This window comes from Triturus cristatus, chromosome 3_2, assembly GCF_964204655.1.
Source record: "Triturus cristatus chromosome 3_2, aTriCri1.1, whole genome shotgun sequence".
Lineage (NCBI taxonomy): Eukaryota > Metazoa > Chordata > Amphibia > Caudata > Salamandridae > Triturus > Triturus cristatus.
The window spans coordinates 1,159,830,960-1,159,849,683 of NC_140584.1; the positions used below are offsets into that span (position 1 = coordinate 1,159,830,960).

General features: G+C 44.7%; 1 protein-coding gene across 11 annotated transcripts in view; it reads right to left on the reverse strand.

Annotated features, from left to right (window-relative positions):
• The window catches only part of TNS1 (tensin 1), a 1,878,049-nt gene that overhangs the window by 773,224 nt on the left and 1,086,101 nt on the right, over positions 1 to 18,724 (reverse strand). For 10 of the 11 annotated variants that reach the window (XM_085649989.1, XM_085649997.1, XM_085649992.1 and 7 more), the window contains exon 3: positions 17,459 to 17,496. In XM_085649989.1, coding sequence (XP_085506115.1) covers positions 17,459 to 17,496 — 38 coding nt within the window. Of the gene's footprint in view, positions 1 to 17,458; positions 17,497 to 17,615; positions 17,916 to 18,724 lie in introns of those variants that run through there. The other variant, XM_085650002.1, reaches the window with a different exon arrangement.

An 18,724-nucleotide genomic window follows, 5' to 3' on the forward strand; every position in this document is an offset into this window, starting at 1 on the left:
CACGGCTGCAGAGAAGTGAAAGCACTGTCCCAGGTAAAGCACCTCGAGACTGTAGCACTGTGGATGCCATCAGAGCACTGTTAGTGTGCACAGAAGTGACCGCACTGTGCGGGTCAGACCACACGGCTGCAGAGAAGTGAAAGAACTGTCCTATGTAAAGCACCTCGGGACTGCAGAGCACTGTGGATGCCATCAGAGCACTGTTAGTGTGCACAGAAGTGACCGCACTGTGCGGGTCAGACCACACGGCTGTAGAGAAGTGAAAGCACTGTCCTATGTAAAGCACCTCGAGACTGTAGCACTGTGGATGCCGTCAGAGCACTATTAGTGTGCACAGAAGTGACCGCACTGTGCGTGTCAGACCTCACACGGCTGCAGAGAAGTGAAAGAACTGTCCTATGTAAAGCACCTCGGGACGTGTAGCACTGTGGGTGCCATCAGAGCACTGTTAGTGTGCACAGAAGTGACCGCACTGTGCGGGTCAGACCACACGGCTGCAGAGAAGTGAAAGCACTGTCCTATGTAAAGCACCTCGAGACTGTAGCACTGTGGATGCCATCAGAGCACTGTTAGTGTGCACAGAAGTGACCGCAATGTGCGTGTCAGACCTCACCCGGCTGCAGAGAAGTGAAAGAACTGTCCTAGGTAAAGCACCTCGGGACTGTAGCACTGTGGATGCCACCAGAGCACTGTTAGTGTGCACAGAAGTGACCGCACTGTGCTGGTCAGACCTCACACGGCTGCAGAGAAGTGAAAGCACTGTCCTATGTAAAGCACCTCGGGACTGTAGCACTGTGGATGCCATCAGAGCACTGTTGGTGTGCACAGAAGTGACCGCACTGTGCGGGTCAGACCTCACACGCTGCAGAGAAGTGAAAGCACTGTCCTATGTAAAGCACCTCAGGACTGCAGAGCACTGTGGATGCCATCAGAGCACTGTTAGTGTGCACAGAAGTGACCGCACTGTGCTGGTCAGACCTCACGGGGCTGCAGAGAAGTGAAAGCACTGTCCTATGTGAAGCATCTCAGGACTGTAGCACTCTGGGTGCCATCAGAGCACTGTTAGTGTGCACAGAAGTGACCGCACTGTGCGGGTCAGACCTCACACGCTGCAGAGAAGTGAAAGCACTGTCCTATGTAAAGCACCTCGGGACTGTAGAGCACTGTGGATGCCGTCAGAGCACTATTAGTGTGCACAGAAGTGACCGCACTGTGCTCGTCAGACCTCACACGCTGCAGAGAAGTGAAAGCACTGTCCTAGGTAAAGCACCTCGGGACTGTAGCACTGTGGATGCCATCAGAGCACTGTTAGTGTGCACAGAAGTGACCGCACTGTGCGGGTCAGACCTCACACGGCTGCAGAGAAGTGAAAGCACTGTCCTATGTAAAGCACCTCTGGACTGTAGCACTGTGGATGACATCAGAGCACTGTTAGTGTGCACAGAAGTGACCGCACTGTGCGGGTCAGACCTCACAGGGCTGCAGAGAAGTGAAAGCACTGTCCTAGGTAAAGCACCTCGGGACTGTAGCACTGTGGGTGCCATCAGAGCACTGTTAGTGTGCACAGAAGTGACCGCACTGTGCGGGTCAGACCTCACCGGGCTGCAGAGAAGTGAAAGCACTGTCCTTTGTAAAGCACCTCAGGACTGTAGAGCACTGTGGATGCCATCAGAGCACTGTTAGTGTGCACAGAAGTGACTGCACTGTGCGGGTCAGACATCACGGGGCTGCAGAGAAGTGAAAGCACTGTCCTAGGTAAAGCACCTCAGGACTGTAGCACTGTGGGTGCCATCAGAGCTCTGTTAGTGTGCACAGAAGTGACCGCACTGTGCGGGTCAGACCTCACACGCTGCCGAGAAGTGAAAGCACTGTCCTATGTAAAGCATCTCAGGACTGTAGCACTGTGGGTGCCATCAGAGCACCGTTAGTGTGCACAGAAGTGACCGCACTGTGCGGGTCAGACATCACGGGGCTGCAGAGAAGTGAAAGCACTGTCCTATGTAAAGCACCTCAGGGCTGTAGCACTGTGGGTGCCATCAGAGCACTGTTAGTGTGCACAGAAGTGACCGCACTGTGCTGGTCAGACCTCACACGGTTGCAGAAGAGTGACAGTACTGTCCTAGTCAAAGCACTTCAGGACCGTAGCACTGTGGATGCCATAAGAGCACTGTTATTGTGCACAGAAGTGATAACACTGGAGAGAAGGGCGTGCACTGTCACATTAAGTATAGTGCAGATTTGCCGAAAAGTGAAAGTACTGCCGTAATCAAAGCACCTGGGGCTACAAGAAAAGTCCTGGAATCTCTGGTTAGTGGACCTTGAATCTGCAGAAAACCGAGGGACGGCCTCATTGCTGCCGAGGAATACTCAGACTGTCCTACTAAGAGAACTGCAGAGCGCCTAGAAGCGAAAAGCGTATCCCATTACAGTATCTCAGGGTTATGAAGAACTGGGTGCGGTCCCTTATTAAACTGCATGTCTGCGCACAAGCACCTGCACTGCCCTGTAAAGGGTGTTTCATGGCTGCATTACAGTGACCCATTCATGTTAGGAGCACAGTGGGACTGTCCTGGGGCCAGGAGCACCGCTTACACGGAGCACAGTAATGCTGGGAAGTGCTGGCACGTTGCAGGAAACATATTATACATGTTGTTATTAGGAAGTGTCAGTACTGCCTCGTTAAAAGATGTCACTGCTGCTGAGAAGTGCCAGTACTTTCACATTAAAAGAGGCCACTGCTGCTGAGAAGTGCCAGTACTTTCCCGTTAAAAGATGTCACTGCTGCTGAGAAGTGCCAGTACTTTCCCGTTAAAAGAGGCCACTGCTGCTGAGAAGTGCCAGTACTTTCCCATTAAAAGAGGCCACTGCTGCTGAGAAGTGCCAGTACTTTCCCATTAAAAGAGATCACTGCTGCTGAGAAGTGCCAGTGCTGCACAGCTAAAAGATATCACTGCTGCTGAGAAGTGCCAGTACTGCCCTGTTAAAAAAAGTCACTGCTGCTGAGAAGTGCCAGTGCTGCCCAGCTAAAAGATATCACTGCTGCTGAGAAGTGCCAGTACTGCCCTGTTAAAAAAAGTCACTGCTGCTGAGAAGTGCCAGTGCTGCCCAGCTAAAAGATATCGCTGCTGCTGAGAAGTGCCAGTACTGCCCAGATAAAACATTTCACTGCTGTTGAGAAGGAGGTAGGTTTTTATTTTTTTATTTAACCCCAAACTCCCCACCACTGCCTCCCTGCCACCCCGATCAGTGCCATCTGCCACTGAACTGTGGTAAACCAGGGGTTACTGGTTACTACTGCATAAACACAGACTGGTATATTTACAAGAAACTGGCAGAGCGCAGTGTTACACCAAATTTGGCAACGCTGTGCTCCAACAGTTTCAAACACAGGATGCCCCGTATTCACAAGAATGTGGCGTACCCCTGCTTTACCCCTAGTGCTGGCACTAAAAAAGCTGCTTAGCGCCAGCGCAGGTACCCTAGCACCATCTTGCACCACAAGGGCAATTGTTTATGTGCAGGAAGGAGCACCTCCTGCACATAAACAATCATTACAGTTTCTAGATGGGCTGCAGGAGCAGCACACATGGCAAGAGCCAAATACCAGGATCACCTGCTTCAGACCAGGTGTGCTCTGGTGGGATTTTTGGCACTGCCTTATACCTTGCAAATGTGGGGCAGCATCAAAAAAGCAATAGTTGTTGCGGGGGAACGCCCACCGCAACACCCATTGCACGCCACTTTTACGTTAAGTGCAGCGTGAATAGGGGCACTATTTACAAGGCGGCGTTGAGCTATGTTAAGAGGCTTAACCCCGCCTTGTAAATGAGGCGAAAGTGTTAACGCCACCAGAACGTCGGAAAAAGTGACGTTCTGGTGGTGTTAACTCCTTGTAACTATGCCCTGAGTTTCCCTTCTGCCCGGAGCCACTGAAGGAACCATATTCTCTTACAAAAAGGTCGCCCTGGAAGCCGGACTATGGCAGCTTTTCCCAATCCGTGCGGCTGTTCCATAAAACAGGTAGGCCAGCCTGATTTTAAGAAATATAACAGGAAACAGGACTTCTGGAGACCTAGGTGTGTCTGTGCTGGGCACAAGAGCCCAGGTAGGGCCCGTGTAGGCAGGCAGCAGCGAGACGGCCATAGGGGTGGCGTTCCTCAGCTCTCCGACACAGGGCATGTCGGTACGGAGCCGGACTCACGTCTCCAAGCTCTGAGGAATGCGGAAAGGTAGAAGCGAGACATCACTGCTTTGTAGAGAGAACACTTTGTGCCAGCCTGGTGCCCACAAGCGGGTGCGCAACCCCTGGCGGAGCCTGCCTTATTTGAGGGGGTGGTGGGAGCATCCTGCCGCAGAGAGGGCTAAGGACAGCGGCATCCTGGACTATTATCAGTAGTAGTAATGGTAGTGAACGTAGTACTACTACTAATAGTAGCAGTAATGGTAGTGAAGGTAGTAGTGGTACTAATAGTAGCAGTAATGGTAGTGAAGGTAGTAGTGGTACTAATAGTAGCAGTAATGGTAGTGAAGGTAGTAGTGGTACTAATAGTAGTAGTAATGGTAGTGAAGGTAGTAGTGGTACTAATAGTAGCAGTAATGGTAGTGAAGGTAGTAGTGGTACTAATAGTAGTAGTAATGGTAGTGAAGGTAGTAGTGGTACTAATAGTAGCAGTAATGGTAGTGAAGGTAGTAGTGGTACTAATAGTAGCAGTAATGGTAGTGAAGGTAGTAGTGGTACTAATAGTAGTAGTAATGGTAGTGAAGGTAGTAGTGGTACTAATAGTAGCAGTAATGGTAGTGAAGGTAGTAGTGGTACTAATAGTAGCAGTAATGGTAGTGAAGGTAGTAGTGGTACTAATAGTAGTAGTAATGGTAGTGAAGGTAGTAGTGGTACTAATAGTAGCAGTAATGGTAGTGAAGGTAGTAGTGGTACTAATAGTAGCAGTAATGGTAGTGAAGGTAGTAGTGGTACTAATAGTAGCAGTAATGGTAGTGAAGGTAGTAGTGGTACTAATAGTAGCAGTAATGGTAGTGAAGGTAGTAGTGGTACTAATAGTAGTAGTAATGGTAGTGAAGGTAGTAGTGGTACTAATAGTAGCAGTAATGGTAGTAGTAGAAGCAGTAGTCGTGGTGGTATTTTTTCAACACAGATCAAACGTTTATTATGTAAATTTCGCTTGATGGTCTGAAAACGTTGCTCTTTCGAAGCATCATGGTCAGAATTAGATATTGTTGGCAAATTACATTGGGGATATGGCCAATTATTATGGAAAAGGTTTCTTTCAAGAGCAAGGAACAAATTATCATTAAAGCATCTTGTCTATGAGGAACTTTCCAAATTAAACTCTAAATCAACTTTTTACTGTGCCTAAAAAATGCTAAAACCATGTCTACTTGGCCTCAATACAATTGGTTGTGCAATGTGCAAGTCTATTTTTAAGAAATGCCTAAAAAGGTTGGTAAATACGGACACTCGTCAACATGAATTTAAATACTACCGAAATGTTAGCTGACTCGGACTACTATGTCAATACTTGCTGTAGTACATATGCAGTGTTCCCTTAAAGCAAATTTGCAGATGTATTTTTGCTCTTTTCTCTTAATTTTAAAACTAGAGTTTTACAAAGTGGGTTAATTTTTCATTTAAAAAAAACAAGGAACTAAGGGGCCGATTATGTTGGCGGGCGATGGCGATCCGCCCGCCTACCTTTCCCCCCGCCACATTACGATGGCGGGGGGGGGGGACCCTGGCGGACTGGAAGACCGTCCACCGGTTTTCCGCCGGTCGACTAGTCGCCCGGGCGGAAAAGGGGCTTAACATGGTGGCGGTGTCTGCAAGACACAGCCATCCATATTAAGATGCAGGCGGTCACTCGCCTTTCCATGGCGGCATTGCCGCCATGGAAAGGATCGCTGACTTTGCTGTTGGGGGCCCGTAGCAGGCCCCCAGGGTGTTGGAGGGGTGGGGGGTGCACATGGAGGGTACTTATGGTACCCCCTGCATTTGCATTCACAAGGTGGAAGGCACCGTGCGGTGCCTGCCACGTTGTGCATGCAAATGCACAACATGCCTTTTTTACATTGCGGCGGGTGCTGCTGACAGCACCGCCCGCCACAATGTAAAAAATGTAGGATGCGCCCGCCAGTGTGGCGGGCGCATCCTAATTTCAATCGCGGGACCGCCGCACATATGGCAGCCGGTCCCTTTTGCCGTTACGGTCCGCCCGCCATCGTAATGGACCCCTATAATCTTTGCTCCTAGCCACTTGAGAACTGTGTAATGTGCTGTCAGCCAAAGGCAGTTTTTATTTCATAGCGCCCAGGTTGGCTAAGTATGGAATTGAAGCATGGGCCGGTGCAAAGCTTTCTTTTACTTGCCTGAAACTGGGACTGTTTGTTATCGACTATATCGTTTTTAAATCATTTTTAATTATTTAAGGTTCATTTGATATTCTTTGGAACATGCCATGTTTCGAATGAATAGTTATCGTATTATTTTATGAAGCATTGCTATAACATTCGTGCCGTTTGTATAGTGCCAAGTACCACGTGCTGCCCTTTTCAATGCGCCCTCGAGAGGCGCTGCCTTTAAATCATCCGGATTTGAAGATGTGACCCGCAGACTGCGCACTGGTTTTTTAAATCGATGAATTGATCCAGTGAGCAGTCTCGCCAGACTGGTCATTCCATGCTGTGTATCTCGGCTTATTCTTACTGGTTTTGTGCGGACATTTGTAGGCGAGGCAAGTAGGGATGGGTTAGAGTCAGCAACACTCCAGGAAATACATTCTAATAGAAAAAGCCACTGCTGTGTTTTCACCTCTCCAAACGCGGGTTCAAACTTCAAAGGCGGGGTGTGGCTGCCAGCCGGGGATCTTTAACCAGTTTAAGATAAACTTTGAAGTTTTGTGAGTTCTTGCTTCTTGGCAGACATGCAGACTTCTTGGGCCTTGAATAGAGACACACAGTCCTTTTCGTTATGAGGTGAAAGGTCACAAAGACGGGTCATAACCTTCTTATCTATGGACAGGAACGTACACGTAGGCTTCATATCATAAGTGTTAGTATATGTGTGAAAAGTATATATTATTTTTGTAATGTATGTTTGAATTTTTTTTAAAGTAATGAATTTTATGTAAATTAATTTTTGCGTAATTTAATTTTTGCAGCGGGTTGTGGGTTTAAAAGAGAATAGGGTGGGAAGTAATTTAATTATAATTAGGGCTCCTGGTTGTATGGTATTTATATTTTTGTCACTTCCGTCTGTATTTATCCATATTTACTTTTTGCAAATTTTACCTGTATTTATCCATATTTATTTTAGGTTTTGTGGAAAAATGAAGCTGAAATGTGTATATTTCTGCATTTATTTAACCAAATAATGTTCATTCGTGCCTGAATGCCTGACAGGTTTCAATAATATATACCCACTTAGGTGGTAAAATATGCACATGTAAGAAAATATGTAAATTTTAGTATCGAAGTTGTGCAAATCTACTGCTGTTTGAGGCTCTTTATTAAAATCTCTATATTTTTGTTAATCCCCTTGCTGTCAATCCGCACAGCAACTGGCCTGGCAGTCATGATTGACAGCATTTAGATTGACTTAAAAACAACCCTATATCCGTTTTTATCCACATTTAAAAATAAATACAGACAGGAAAATAAATGTTTTCTGTCTGTATTTATGTGTAAAAATCAGTAAAAACGGAAAACAGGGAGCCTTAATTATAATATATTTTTTAAGAATTATTTAGAATGAATTATTTATATGTTAATTCGTTTTTGCACAATTTAATTCTGTAGCGGGTTGTGGGTTTATAGGGCAATAGGGTGGGAAGTAATTTAATTGAAATTAATTAATTATTCTTTTAATTAATAATTTGGTATTTAATAATTTATAATAATTAAGTTAATTTACTCATTATTAATTATAACTTTATTAATAAGACTAATTAATTGGTAATTATGTTAATTGTGTTATTTATTTTTATTAATTGGTAATTAATTAGATGTTAATTATTAATAATTAGTAAATATGTTAATTATGTACTTTTTTTAAGAGTGGGTTGAGGGTTGATAGGGGAGTAGGGTAGGAAGTAATTTAGTTTTTTATTTAATTTTTATTCTTTTTTTATTATATATATTAAAAGTTATTTTATTGTGTTGAATGTGTGAATAAATTAATATTTGATGGTTATTAATTTTATTAGTAATTGTTATTAGCTAATTAATTGATTGTCAATTAATTATGTTAATTTATTAACAATTTTACAATATTGTAGTTGACGTTTATAGGGGAAAATGGTGGGAGGTAAATTAATTTAGAAAAAATAATTACTTGTTAATTATGTTGCAGAAGTGGGTATACTAAATTATTCCCCTACGCTATCCAACACTGTCCCTACTGTTGATATTTCTGTACTTACCTGTTTGTAGATAGGAAGTCGATATTCTGGACTCAATATTTTATCCTCGATATTGTGGCAGCTCGATATTTTGCTCTTCGATATTCTGTTAGTGATTCATCAGTGGTGTCATCCATTAAGTCATCTAACATGTTACCAGTGATGCCATCAACGATGTAGTGTAACATGCCATTAGTGGCGTCATATGAGAGGTCCTGAGAAGAGTATGACTAGGGTGGGCTCTACGTTTTATATACACAACCATAACTGGCGCGTTTCAATGCTTTTTAGGTTTTGGTTTGCAACTACAGCTGTACATCCACTGTGCAAACCAAATGCACAGCCCATGATGTCAACGCTGCGGCGTGAGAAGCAACTGCAACGGACTCAAATATCCATAAAGATGAAATAAGATATCAAATAACCATAACACAATAAAATAGGAGACTATGAATGTAATACTATTCATTAGTTTGAGTATGTATTGTTATTTAATTAAGTTGTTTTTTACTGATGTTGTGCTTTAGGTGTTGTTACTTATTGGTATGAATATTTTGCGGTCACAAGCATTGCATTGGACCACGGATTATGGTTCTGTGGTGCAGGCCATGGAGTGCAGTCCTAACCATAACTTACACATGTTGTTGTTTTTTTGGTCTTTTCACTGGCAACCATAACTCCACCTGAACTGTATTTTTTATATGAACGTCTAAGGTTTTTTAACCCCTTCCATGCTGCGCAAATTCCGCCGCTGTGCTGACGGAATCTTGCGCGGGCGTGGTCATGACGGAACGGTTCCGTCATGAGCACAGCTCAACCGTGGCTCATGACGGAACCGTTCCGTCATGAGCACCGAAGGGGTTAACCAAGGGTAACCACAACGTCACCGCTGTCTAGGTTTTCATTCAGTGATATCTTTCAGTGAATTTGGGGGATTGTTTTTACCATACACCACATGCAACAACTTGCTGTGCACTACAATGCATGGGCAGCCACCCCCCACCGTGCCGGCCTTCGGTGCTGCAAAGTAGGGATTAGCCACATGGATTGGTCGGGGACCTGGCCCTGTGCCCCACCCACCATGGGTGGTCAAACCCCATTAAATATGCTTGGCCCTAATCAGAACGCTCAAAAGGGTGGAAAGTTGGAAATATGACTGAGAGTCCAACAATATAGCCTCAGATATGTAACCGTAAACACTATATTTAGTCTGGAAACACAAACTGGAAAGCGTAGATCAATGCAATATATTTCGAAATAAAAGGTACATTACATCCAAAACATATTTCAAAAGAAGGTCAACTGGAAAGCAAATCAAAGATTTTTTTTAATTTTTTTTAAATAAACTGATTTAGGCACTGCAATACAAATTACCCCTCTGGAGAATTAACTTCAAACCTCTTTCTGCGTTCAAATTTACCTCCAATCAGGATAGCCCTTTCTTGGAGTACTTTAACAGCAAATGTGAGCAAACCCATCCACTGTTCCTGATGCATTCTGAGTAACTTTCAGTTGTTTTCATCTGATTTATTTTGTTACCAATTAATGAAAATTAAACGTTCATGGTTCTCTCAACAATTAGTAATCTTCATGTATCCTGGAAAAGTGAAAGATTATTTCTCATGCATATAATGTCACATTTGAGTAGGAATCCTTTACTCTGAAATCCAAGCAGCTAATATTGCACCTGCACGCTCTAGGCGCGGTCGCCAATCCACAAAGGAAAGAGAAGAGACGAGGGGTCCAGCACTCCTTCCTGATTCGTCAGACAGATAAACAACCATCAACAGCCCACAAATTAGGTTGTACTATTATAGTTGTACAGCTCAAATAAGACTTTCACTAATATTGAATGTACTCATTTGTGCCCACAGACAGTGCCAGTCAACCCAGTCAAAGGCCTTTTCTACATCAGTGGTACTCAGGGTTAGAGGAATACTCTACCAACAACAAATACGCATAGTAGACAGAAGGCTATGAAACAGAGTAGCTGAATTTCCCACTCCGAGGATGAAAACATATTGTGAACAAGATGTTGCATGTTACAAATCAGTCAACTGCATAAGATTTTATCCTACATCTTGGAAAATATAGTCAGAATCATTTCAACCCAATATAATTCACTTTTGAAAGGATGTGAACTTTTTATATCAGTTATGAAATATTGACAATATAGCCTTTCCGTGTGATATGTCATTATTGGGTTTACTCGTTCACTGTAAGAGCCTTATAATGACCCAAGCCCATACTATTTAATTCGCTACTTTGAAGACCGCTGGATGATTTACTCAAAGCACATTCCTCTATCACTTTCCTAGAGTTTCCTATCCTATGAATGCATTCTTCCAAGGCTGTCCTCTCACAATATTCCCCAATTGTCCTTTCGCTTCCAGCTGTAAGCCCCCCTCAGCTACTCAACTCTTCAAATTGTAGCTTCATACAAAGACCTTCCAATGATAAAAACTCCATTGAACAAAAATGCCTTCAGGATCTCCAAACACATGTACATTTCTTGTCTTCAAGTGTTCCTTTTAATTGCGACAATTCTTCATTTTCTTGTATATATATTTCACAAACACTTGTTTGTGCAATACTTTGCAGTTACCCCCCCACATATATTGTTCATAAATGGAATGTGGCTGGAATTGAGTTCCAGCGATACGGACATTTTGAGTACAATGAAGAAGGCATATATATGTGTGTCACTAACACTACCTACAATGTCTGGCACTAAAGGTCTCCTACACCAGATTCCTGAGCACACCCTACATAAATCATATGAAATCCAAAGATGTTTCAATGCATTACCATGTATTCTCATTCGGCGTGCCCGGGTACATGTTGGCATTGTATTGCTCCTTGTGCACAGTACGGAAGTTTACCTCCCATGAGAATAGAGACATCAGACTAACCATTCCTGAAACCTAATATTTTAAGTAAAGCAATTTCTATTTGCAGAATGTAAGGATATTTCCCATATTCTATATACAATACGTGGGAAGGGGGCCTCAGCATTTTAAATACCTAAAACCGATTATTTTGACTTGTATATTTTGTTTTGAATATATTGTACAAAGACTCTAAAGTACAGAGGCAAAAAAAGTGCCCCTTCCTACATGTGCAGCCACTTAGATTTGAGTCACATTTCTCGTCTATTACCAGTCATGCTGGCTCATAAATGAACACGCGTGCTTCTTGTAATTGACATACTGGAACAGTTGTCTTGCTTCTGTTTTCATATGTCACTATTTTGTATATATTTATTTTCTTGCTGCAGCTCTAGGCTTCTGCTTTGCACCTGTAAGCATTTGAAGTATATTTTTATAGCTGTCTCAGTGGAGTCCAAGACTTATGTATGGAAGTGACACTAAATTGTGCAACGCACCTTCCACCGATACACCTTCGGGCAATCTACATTACTTTCCAATGGATAGTACACAGGGAGGGGCCTAATGTGTTACTTGGTCCAGATTCTCGTAAAGCTGTCCTGACTTGCGTCTTTCCTCCGGTGAGTGCAGGGGTGGCAGGGCACCAATCAGCACAGTTATATATGTGTATTTTTGGGGGGAACGTCATCTCCTGCCTCACAGTGCCTGAGAAACCAAGTGCTATGTCAGCTTCAGGCGGCATCACCTGCTTTCCACAATAACCCATCCTTTTACCATATATTTGCTAAAAAGGTTTGCTTTACTGAAGGTACAAAATCGTCACTCGGTGTTTGGCCAATATTTAAACATGTTTGCAATGAGCAAAAGAAATTGGATAAACAAGATTTAAATGTCTTTTTATCCAAATTTAAACTCTCTGCTAACTGGGTGCTGTGTTTCGTGCTGACCTCACACTAAGGCCATCATTATGATGTCACCGACAGGCCTGCCGGTGGCGGTCCGCCCGACACCCAGGGAAGCAGCCCGACTGCTGGATTACAATACAGGCAGTCGCAGCGAAGTGGTCGGGAGGAAAGACCGCCGCCACAGGCTCAAGGAGCCCTTCGTGGCGGTGGTCGGACTGTAATATCTTTTCAGAATTTAGGGAAAAACATAATAAACCCCTCTCTGCAGCGGATTCTTGGGACAATCCTCAAATGTTGGTTCTACATGTTTCACTATGTCATACGATGGGGGCCTTCACCGGGACATTAACGAGAAACAAATGCCTCCTCATTCCTACTTTCCGATGTTCCACACAAACTTTGGTAGATCCCAACAGGACCCACTGGACGTGGCACTTGTAAATTGGTTTGGGGGAAAAATGTTAGGTGGTTGAAAAGTGTTTTGCCAGAACCAGCAGCTGTGTGCCAACTGCCCTTTGCGCTTGAGTAGAAGTACGTATTCAAATGGAAGAGGACATGTGGGTCAGTAAAGGATCAGTCCTGTTGGAATGAAGTCTCGAGCTACCGCCCATAATATTCCAAACCAGGCAAAGGTCTGGAAAACTCAGAACTCCGAATAAGGGCGCTTTGCCTAATGTTGGCAGAATCTCTTTCTTGCCCACAACTTTGTGGCTGTGCTGTGAAATATACTGAAGTGTAGAGAGCCGGCCGGGGAAGGGGTGAGCAAAGCGTGTTCCTGTTGCGCCAAGAAATGGGCAGGAAATTCAACAGGAAAATTGCCTCTCTTCAACGTCATACAAAATGGGAACAACTTTCTGTACAGACATGTGCCAATGCCGGTTGGCAGTATGGTGTGAGAGTCCTTTCCAAAGGGTGCTGGATTAGGACAAGGATAGGGTACTGGATGCCAACTCCTAAGGCACTGAATGCCAATTTCTTAAGAGTTGGGAACACAACCTAAGCAAAACTGCCAAGAGTGGGTGTCAAAATTCAATTTTTCCAAGGTAAAGTTTTGAGTTTTTGATTTGGGGGGGGGGAGTTAATATTTTTGTAAGCGTGCTGCGGGTTTTATGGCTGCCAACAAGATGTTAACAGGATTTTCCTTGACTTTCACCGCAGGCTGCTCCGACCAGCCTGTCCATCTGTTGTCCACGCAGAAACATCAGGCCTCTGTCACCGCAGGGTCTGAGATCCACACACAGGCTGCCTAGGTGGGGTGTTGAGTCACCATGGCAACCAGCAAACACCAAGAAACATGGTTTTTGGGGGAGATTTCTTTGGAATAATTCTTCTGAATTAAAGGCATGCAAGGCAAAGGATGCTGATAGAAACTACCTCGCCCAGCCTTTGATTGCATTTTACATAACCGCCGCATATGATTTATGGCATAATATGTCAAAGGGTGATATAAATAGCATACAACAACTTAACATGGCATAGTTAACACCGTGCATCACTGCGTGTTACTGCACACTACAGCAGAGTAGGGCTTAAAAGAGCACACAACTTAAGAAGGCAAGGCTAACAAGGTGCATACCCGCGTGCCATTGCATAAAACAGCATGGTAGCGCATAAAATAGCACACGACTTAACATGGTAAAGTTAATACCGTGCATCACCACATGCCACCTCATACTACAGCATAGTAGGGCATAAAATAGCACACAACTTAACATGGCGAAGCTAACATGGTGCATACCTGCATGCCACTGCATAAAACGGCATTATAGGGAATAAAATAGCACACAACTTAACATGGCGAAGCTAACACAGTGCATACCCGCATGAGACTGCATAAAACAGCATAGTAGGGCATAAACTGGCATTCAACTTATGGCGATGTTAACACCGTGCAATACCGCATGCCACTGCATACTACAGCATAGTAGGGTATAAAATAGCACACAACTTAACATGACTAAGTAAATACCGTGCATCACTGTATGCCACTGCATACTACAGCATAGTAGGGCATAAAATAGCACACAATTTAACACGGCTAAGTAAATACCGTGCATCACTGTATGCCACTGCATACTACAGCATAGTAGGGCATAAAATAGCACACAATTTAACATGGCGAAACTTAGCATAACCTTGAATAACGTGGCATAGTATAACATAGCTTGGTGTGAGATAAGCTAGTATGGCATAGCTTAACATGGCAAAACGTGGTATGGCTTCAAAACCACGCCATTGCATAACACAGCTTGATATGATGGCATATGGCATAACATGTAGTAAGAAGGCATGCCATAGCATCTCTATAGATGACACAGCATGGCATAATATAACATGGCAGCACACAACATAACACAGCATAACAATATAGAATGGTTTGACAAAACATAAAGAAAGAAAAGTATAACTCAATATGGCAATACTGACACCGCATGTCATTGCAAGGTGGCGAACATAACATGCGACCAATTGACATAAAATAGCCTAGCAAGACCTAACATGGGGTACGTTGGCGTGACGTGTCATGGCATAGCTTTTTACAACACAGCAAAGTATAACGTATAACAGGGAGTGACATAGCGCAACACAAGAACAGCATAACTGAAGGCCCTGCGGTCGTGGTGGCCTTTGTTTTGCGGGGCCACAAGGAGCCGCGCCTCCCACACATCAAGTGCCACACAGACATCCGTCTTTGAAAAGGATGGCCCTGTCCTAACACCCACAAGGAACGATCCTGTCCAGGCGCCTCGAGGGACAGTCTGGATTCTGACACTATTAGGACTCTCTGTGTACCCTACCTAGGGCAACACAGCCTGAATTTTGAAACCTGCAATGACAACTTGGGATGTCTGACCTGAAGGCACCACAGTCTGGATTCTAAGACCTAGAAGGACAGATTAGATGTCTGACCTAAGTGGGCAATAACTAAAATTCTAACACTTAAGCTAAGATTCAAGCACTTAATCTTGGGATCTCTGTCTGGATTCTACAGCTCTGAAAGGCAACCTGGGACGTCTGACCTAAAGTCACCACAGTTTAGAATCTGTGACCCGGAAGGACAGATTTGATGCCTGACCTAGGTGTGCCATGGCTAGGGTTCAAACACTTAAACTGGCATCTTGGGATATCTGACATGGAAAGGCAGTCTGGATTTTAAGGCTGGATGGACAGCTTGAGATGTCTGACCCGAAGTCACCACAGTCTGGATTTTGAGGCCTAGAAGGACAGATTGGATGTCTGGCCAAGACAGATCACAGCTATGATTCAAACACTTATACTGGCATCTTGGGATATCCAACCTGGAACGGCAGTCTGGGATCTAAGGGTGGAAGGACTGCTTATGGTATGGACCTGGAGGGATCAAACTTTGAATTCTGAGATTTGTCTGGCTTGTTGGGGAGTCTGAATTCTGATGCCTGGGACGGCATATGGGGATGTCTTACCCTGAGAGAGGTCTGAAAAATATCTGAAAAACAAACATTGTGGTTTCTAAGACGTGGAAAGACAATCTTGGTTTTGAGACACACATCAGAGGAATGGTCCATGTCAGAAGTCCTCAAATACCGGTCTAGGTTCACAGACCTAAATGGACCCCTCTGGTTTTGACACCTGGCAATTTGCACCCTGATTGCTGAAGATAGCTGGAGGAAAACTTGAATTCTGAGACATGGATGGGCATTTTGGATTGTTTGACCGGGAGGGACGTACAATTCACCCTATACTGTTGATGCACAGCCCAGCCCCGAATGGCCATTTAGGGTCCTTAGACCTGTAAGCCTACTGGTTTGTTTTCAGACTTTGATGAACATACTATTTGTTTTCCAAACGGGAAAGACGCTCTGGGTTCTCACAGTTTGGTTTCGTGAATTAGGAAAAACATTCTGACCTGGAGGGACCTAGTGGTAAATTGATCTGTGTGAACCTCAGCCAGATTTCCGTTCCCCGTGAAGACAGCGTAGAATATCTGACCAGGAGGGAAGGTCATGTGTTAATATCTTTAGGGACAGTCTGGACTTGGCAGTCTGGATTCTGAGACCCTGATGTCCATCTTGGGTCTGGTTTCGGTATCTGCTTCGGAGAGATATTTTGGAGAGACAGTCATGGTTCTGAAACCAGCTGAGGGAATCACGATTCACTCACATCCGAGACATGAATGGCCAGTCCATGTCCTGACCCTTTGAGAGACACTCTGAGTTCCCAATCCAAGAGTAACGCTCTGGGTTCTGCGGTCTGGAGACACCGTCTCATCATAAGATGAACCAAGATAATTCATTGTCTCACCTCTGGAGTCGCAGTCTAGAGTATGAGACCAAGAGAACAGCTGGCTTGTTGCCACCTCAAGAGACAGTCTCTGCTCTGTTGCCTGAAGGCACAGCATTGACTCTCAGACATGAAGAGACAGACTGTGTTCTCACCGCTGCAGGGACACCGGAGCTCTGACCCTTGGGTGTACAGTCTGAAGCCTAGACGGACAAACTACCTTTCGGTGACCCCGGAGGATAATCCGTGCTCTAACTCCCATGAAGTGACCATCTTGAGTCCCACACCTGGAGCGCCAGCCATGGTGAGCCCCTCGCGATGGACAGTTGCTGTTCTGACATGAGACACAGAAAGACAGTCAGTCTTGTGACCCCTGGACCATCTTGGCTGTGAGACATTGATAGATATTTCGTGTTCTGGCCCCTAGAGGAACATTCTGGGATCTAAGACCCTTCGGGGCAGTTCGTATTCTGACCTCTGGAAGTCCGCAACATTTTCTGACCCCTGGACAGAGAGTCTGCGTTCAGACGCCTGATGGGGCAGTTGAGGGCTTTACACCTAAAAGGAAATACTGACTGTGACCCCTGGAAAGAGGGTCTTTGTGCGGACACTGACGAGTTAGGGTACTAAGACGCAGACAGTCCATGGTCTGACCACTGGAGGGCCAGTCAGCTACCATGGGGGCATTCTTGGTTCTGGGGCCCTGGGGGACAGTGTGGCTTACCTGCCCTAAAGGGACAGGGTGGTTTGTGAATTGTATACACTGCGTTTCCAAAGCGTTTTCGTTTTATACTCATAACGTTCTTATAATGCCATGATGCATTTCCGCTCCTCTCTGACCCTAAAGTACCGGGCTCTCCGATCTCAACTTTCTTACCTTGGGAGGTATGCAAACATGCTAGCGTGCAACCTAGAAGCGCCCCTCCCACCTACCTCCATGACTAGAAACAAGCGACCCATCGGAAGATTAAAAAAAAAGTAAACTCGTGTGTCTTACCTTCGCTTCACATTTCCTGTGGCAGGAGAATCGGCAGACTTCAAGTGCAGAGAACGAGGGGAGAAAAAGGACAAAGAACGGAAAAATTAGATATTTCGCCTCTGTTTCGTTCCATCGACCTCTAAAAAAATACACAGCACTGAAAGAACAAACGTACCCACAAACGGAACACTCCACAGTCCCAACAGCAGTGTTTGGAGGGAATTAAAAAAAACACAGAAGGAAACCAATAAAAAAAAAAAAAACAAGAACGAAGGTAAAGCAAATCCGTCTTCGTACGGACCAGCCTTTCCCAAAGGTCAGTGGCTGGCAACCCCCGGATTCTGGCCAAAACCCTGGCTGGCCCGTGGCTCACAGGTACTGGCGACTGTTCTACCCAGGGAATGCTCGCTGCATTGTTCCAGCCGCTGTCAAACACTGCCCAGGGGCTGCACAATTTTCTTTCCTATGTTTTTTTGAAGTCCTCAACTTCGGAGAGAAAAAAAAACACACATTTCTCGGAGCCCTCCCCCTCCTCGGTCCAGGAGTCAGGTTTCCAGCCAGTTAACTCAGTGAGGAATGCTCGACACACACGTAGGAGCCCTGTTCTCTCTCCTCCCGGCACATTTAGCATGTTCCGAGTTCTGCGTTTCCCAGACTTTTGCCTGGTTTGGAAAATTATGGCCGGAAGCGCGAGACTCCGTGACCTCGAGGGAGGCTCCGAGAATGGCGGGATCCAGATATGGGGACACCAGCTGTCCCTGAAATCGACACCAATGCACCATCTCTCCCTGAAATCGATAGAAATACGCCATATCGCCCTGAAAATGAGGGAAATGCATTCTCTCCCTGTGCCATACACACATATAGCACATCTCCCTCTAATAAATAGACCAGAAGTGCATGAAACTGACAAAAACCCACCAGGTCTTCCAGAAATAGATACACATTTATACAAGATTTCACTGACATCGATAGAAATGCACAAAGTCTCACTGGAAAAGGACATAGTGAACACAAAAAATAAATGTAAAGAAAGTTATTCAAAAAGATGCTACAGCCAACACTCCCTTGTAACATAAGCAGTATCTCACATCTCGACCACACAAGTGAAAGATAACACAAGTATTCATAAACCTGATCCTTTTGTTTTTCTCTCCCTAAAGAGTGTAACTTTTTAAAAGCCGGACTCCAGGTAGGAAGATCCCCCAAATACCCTCATCACAGAGATAGCACAGCCATGAATGTGCTTAGAAGAGAACTGAATCAAATCACCATGTGAAATAG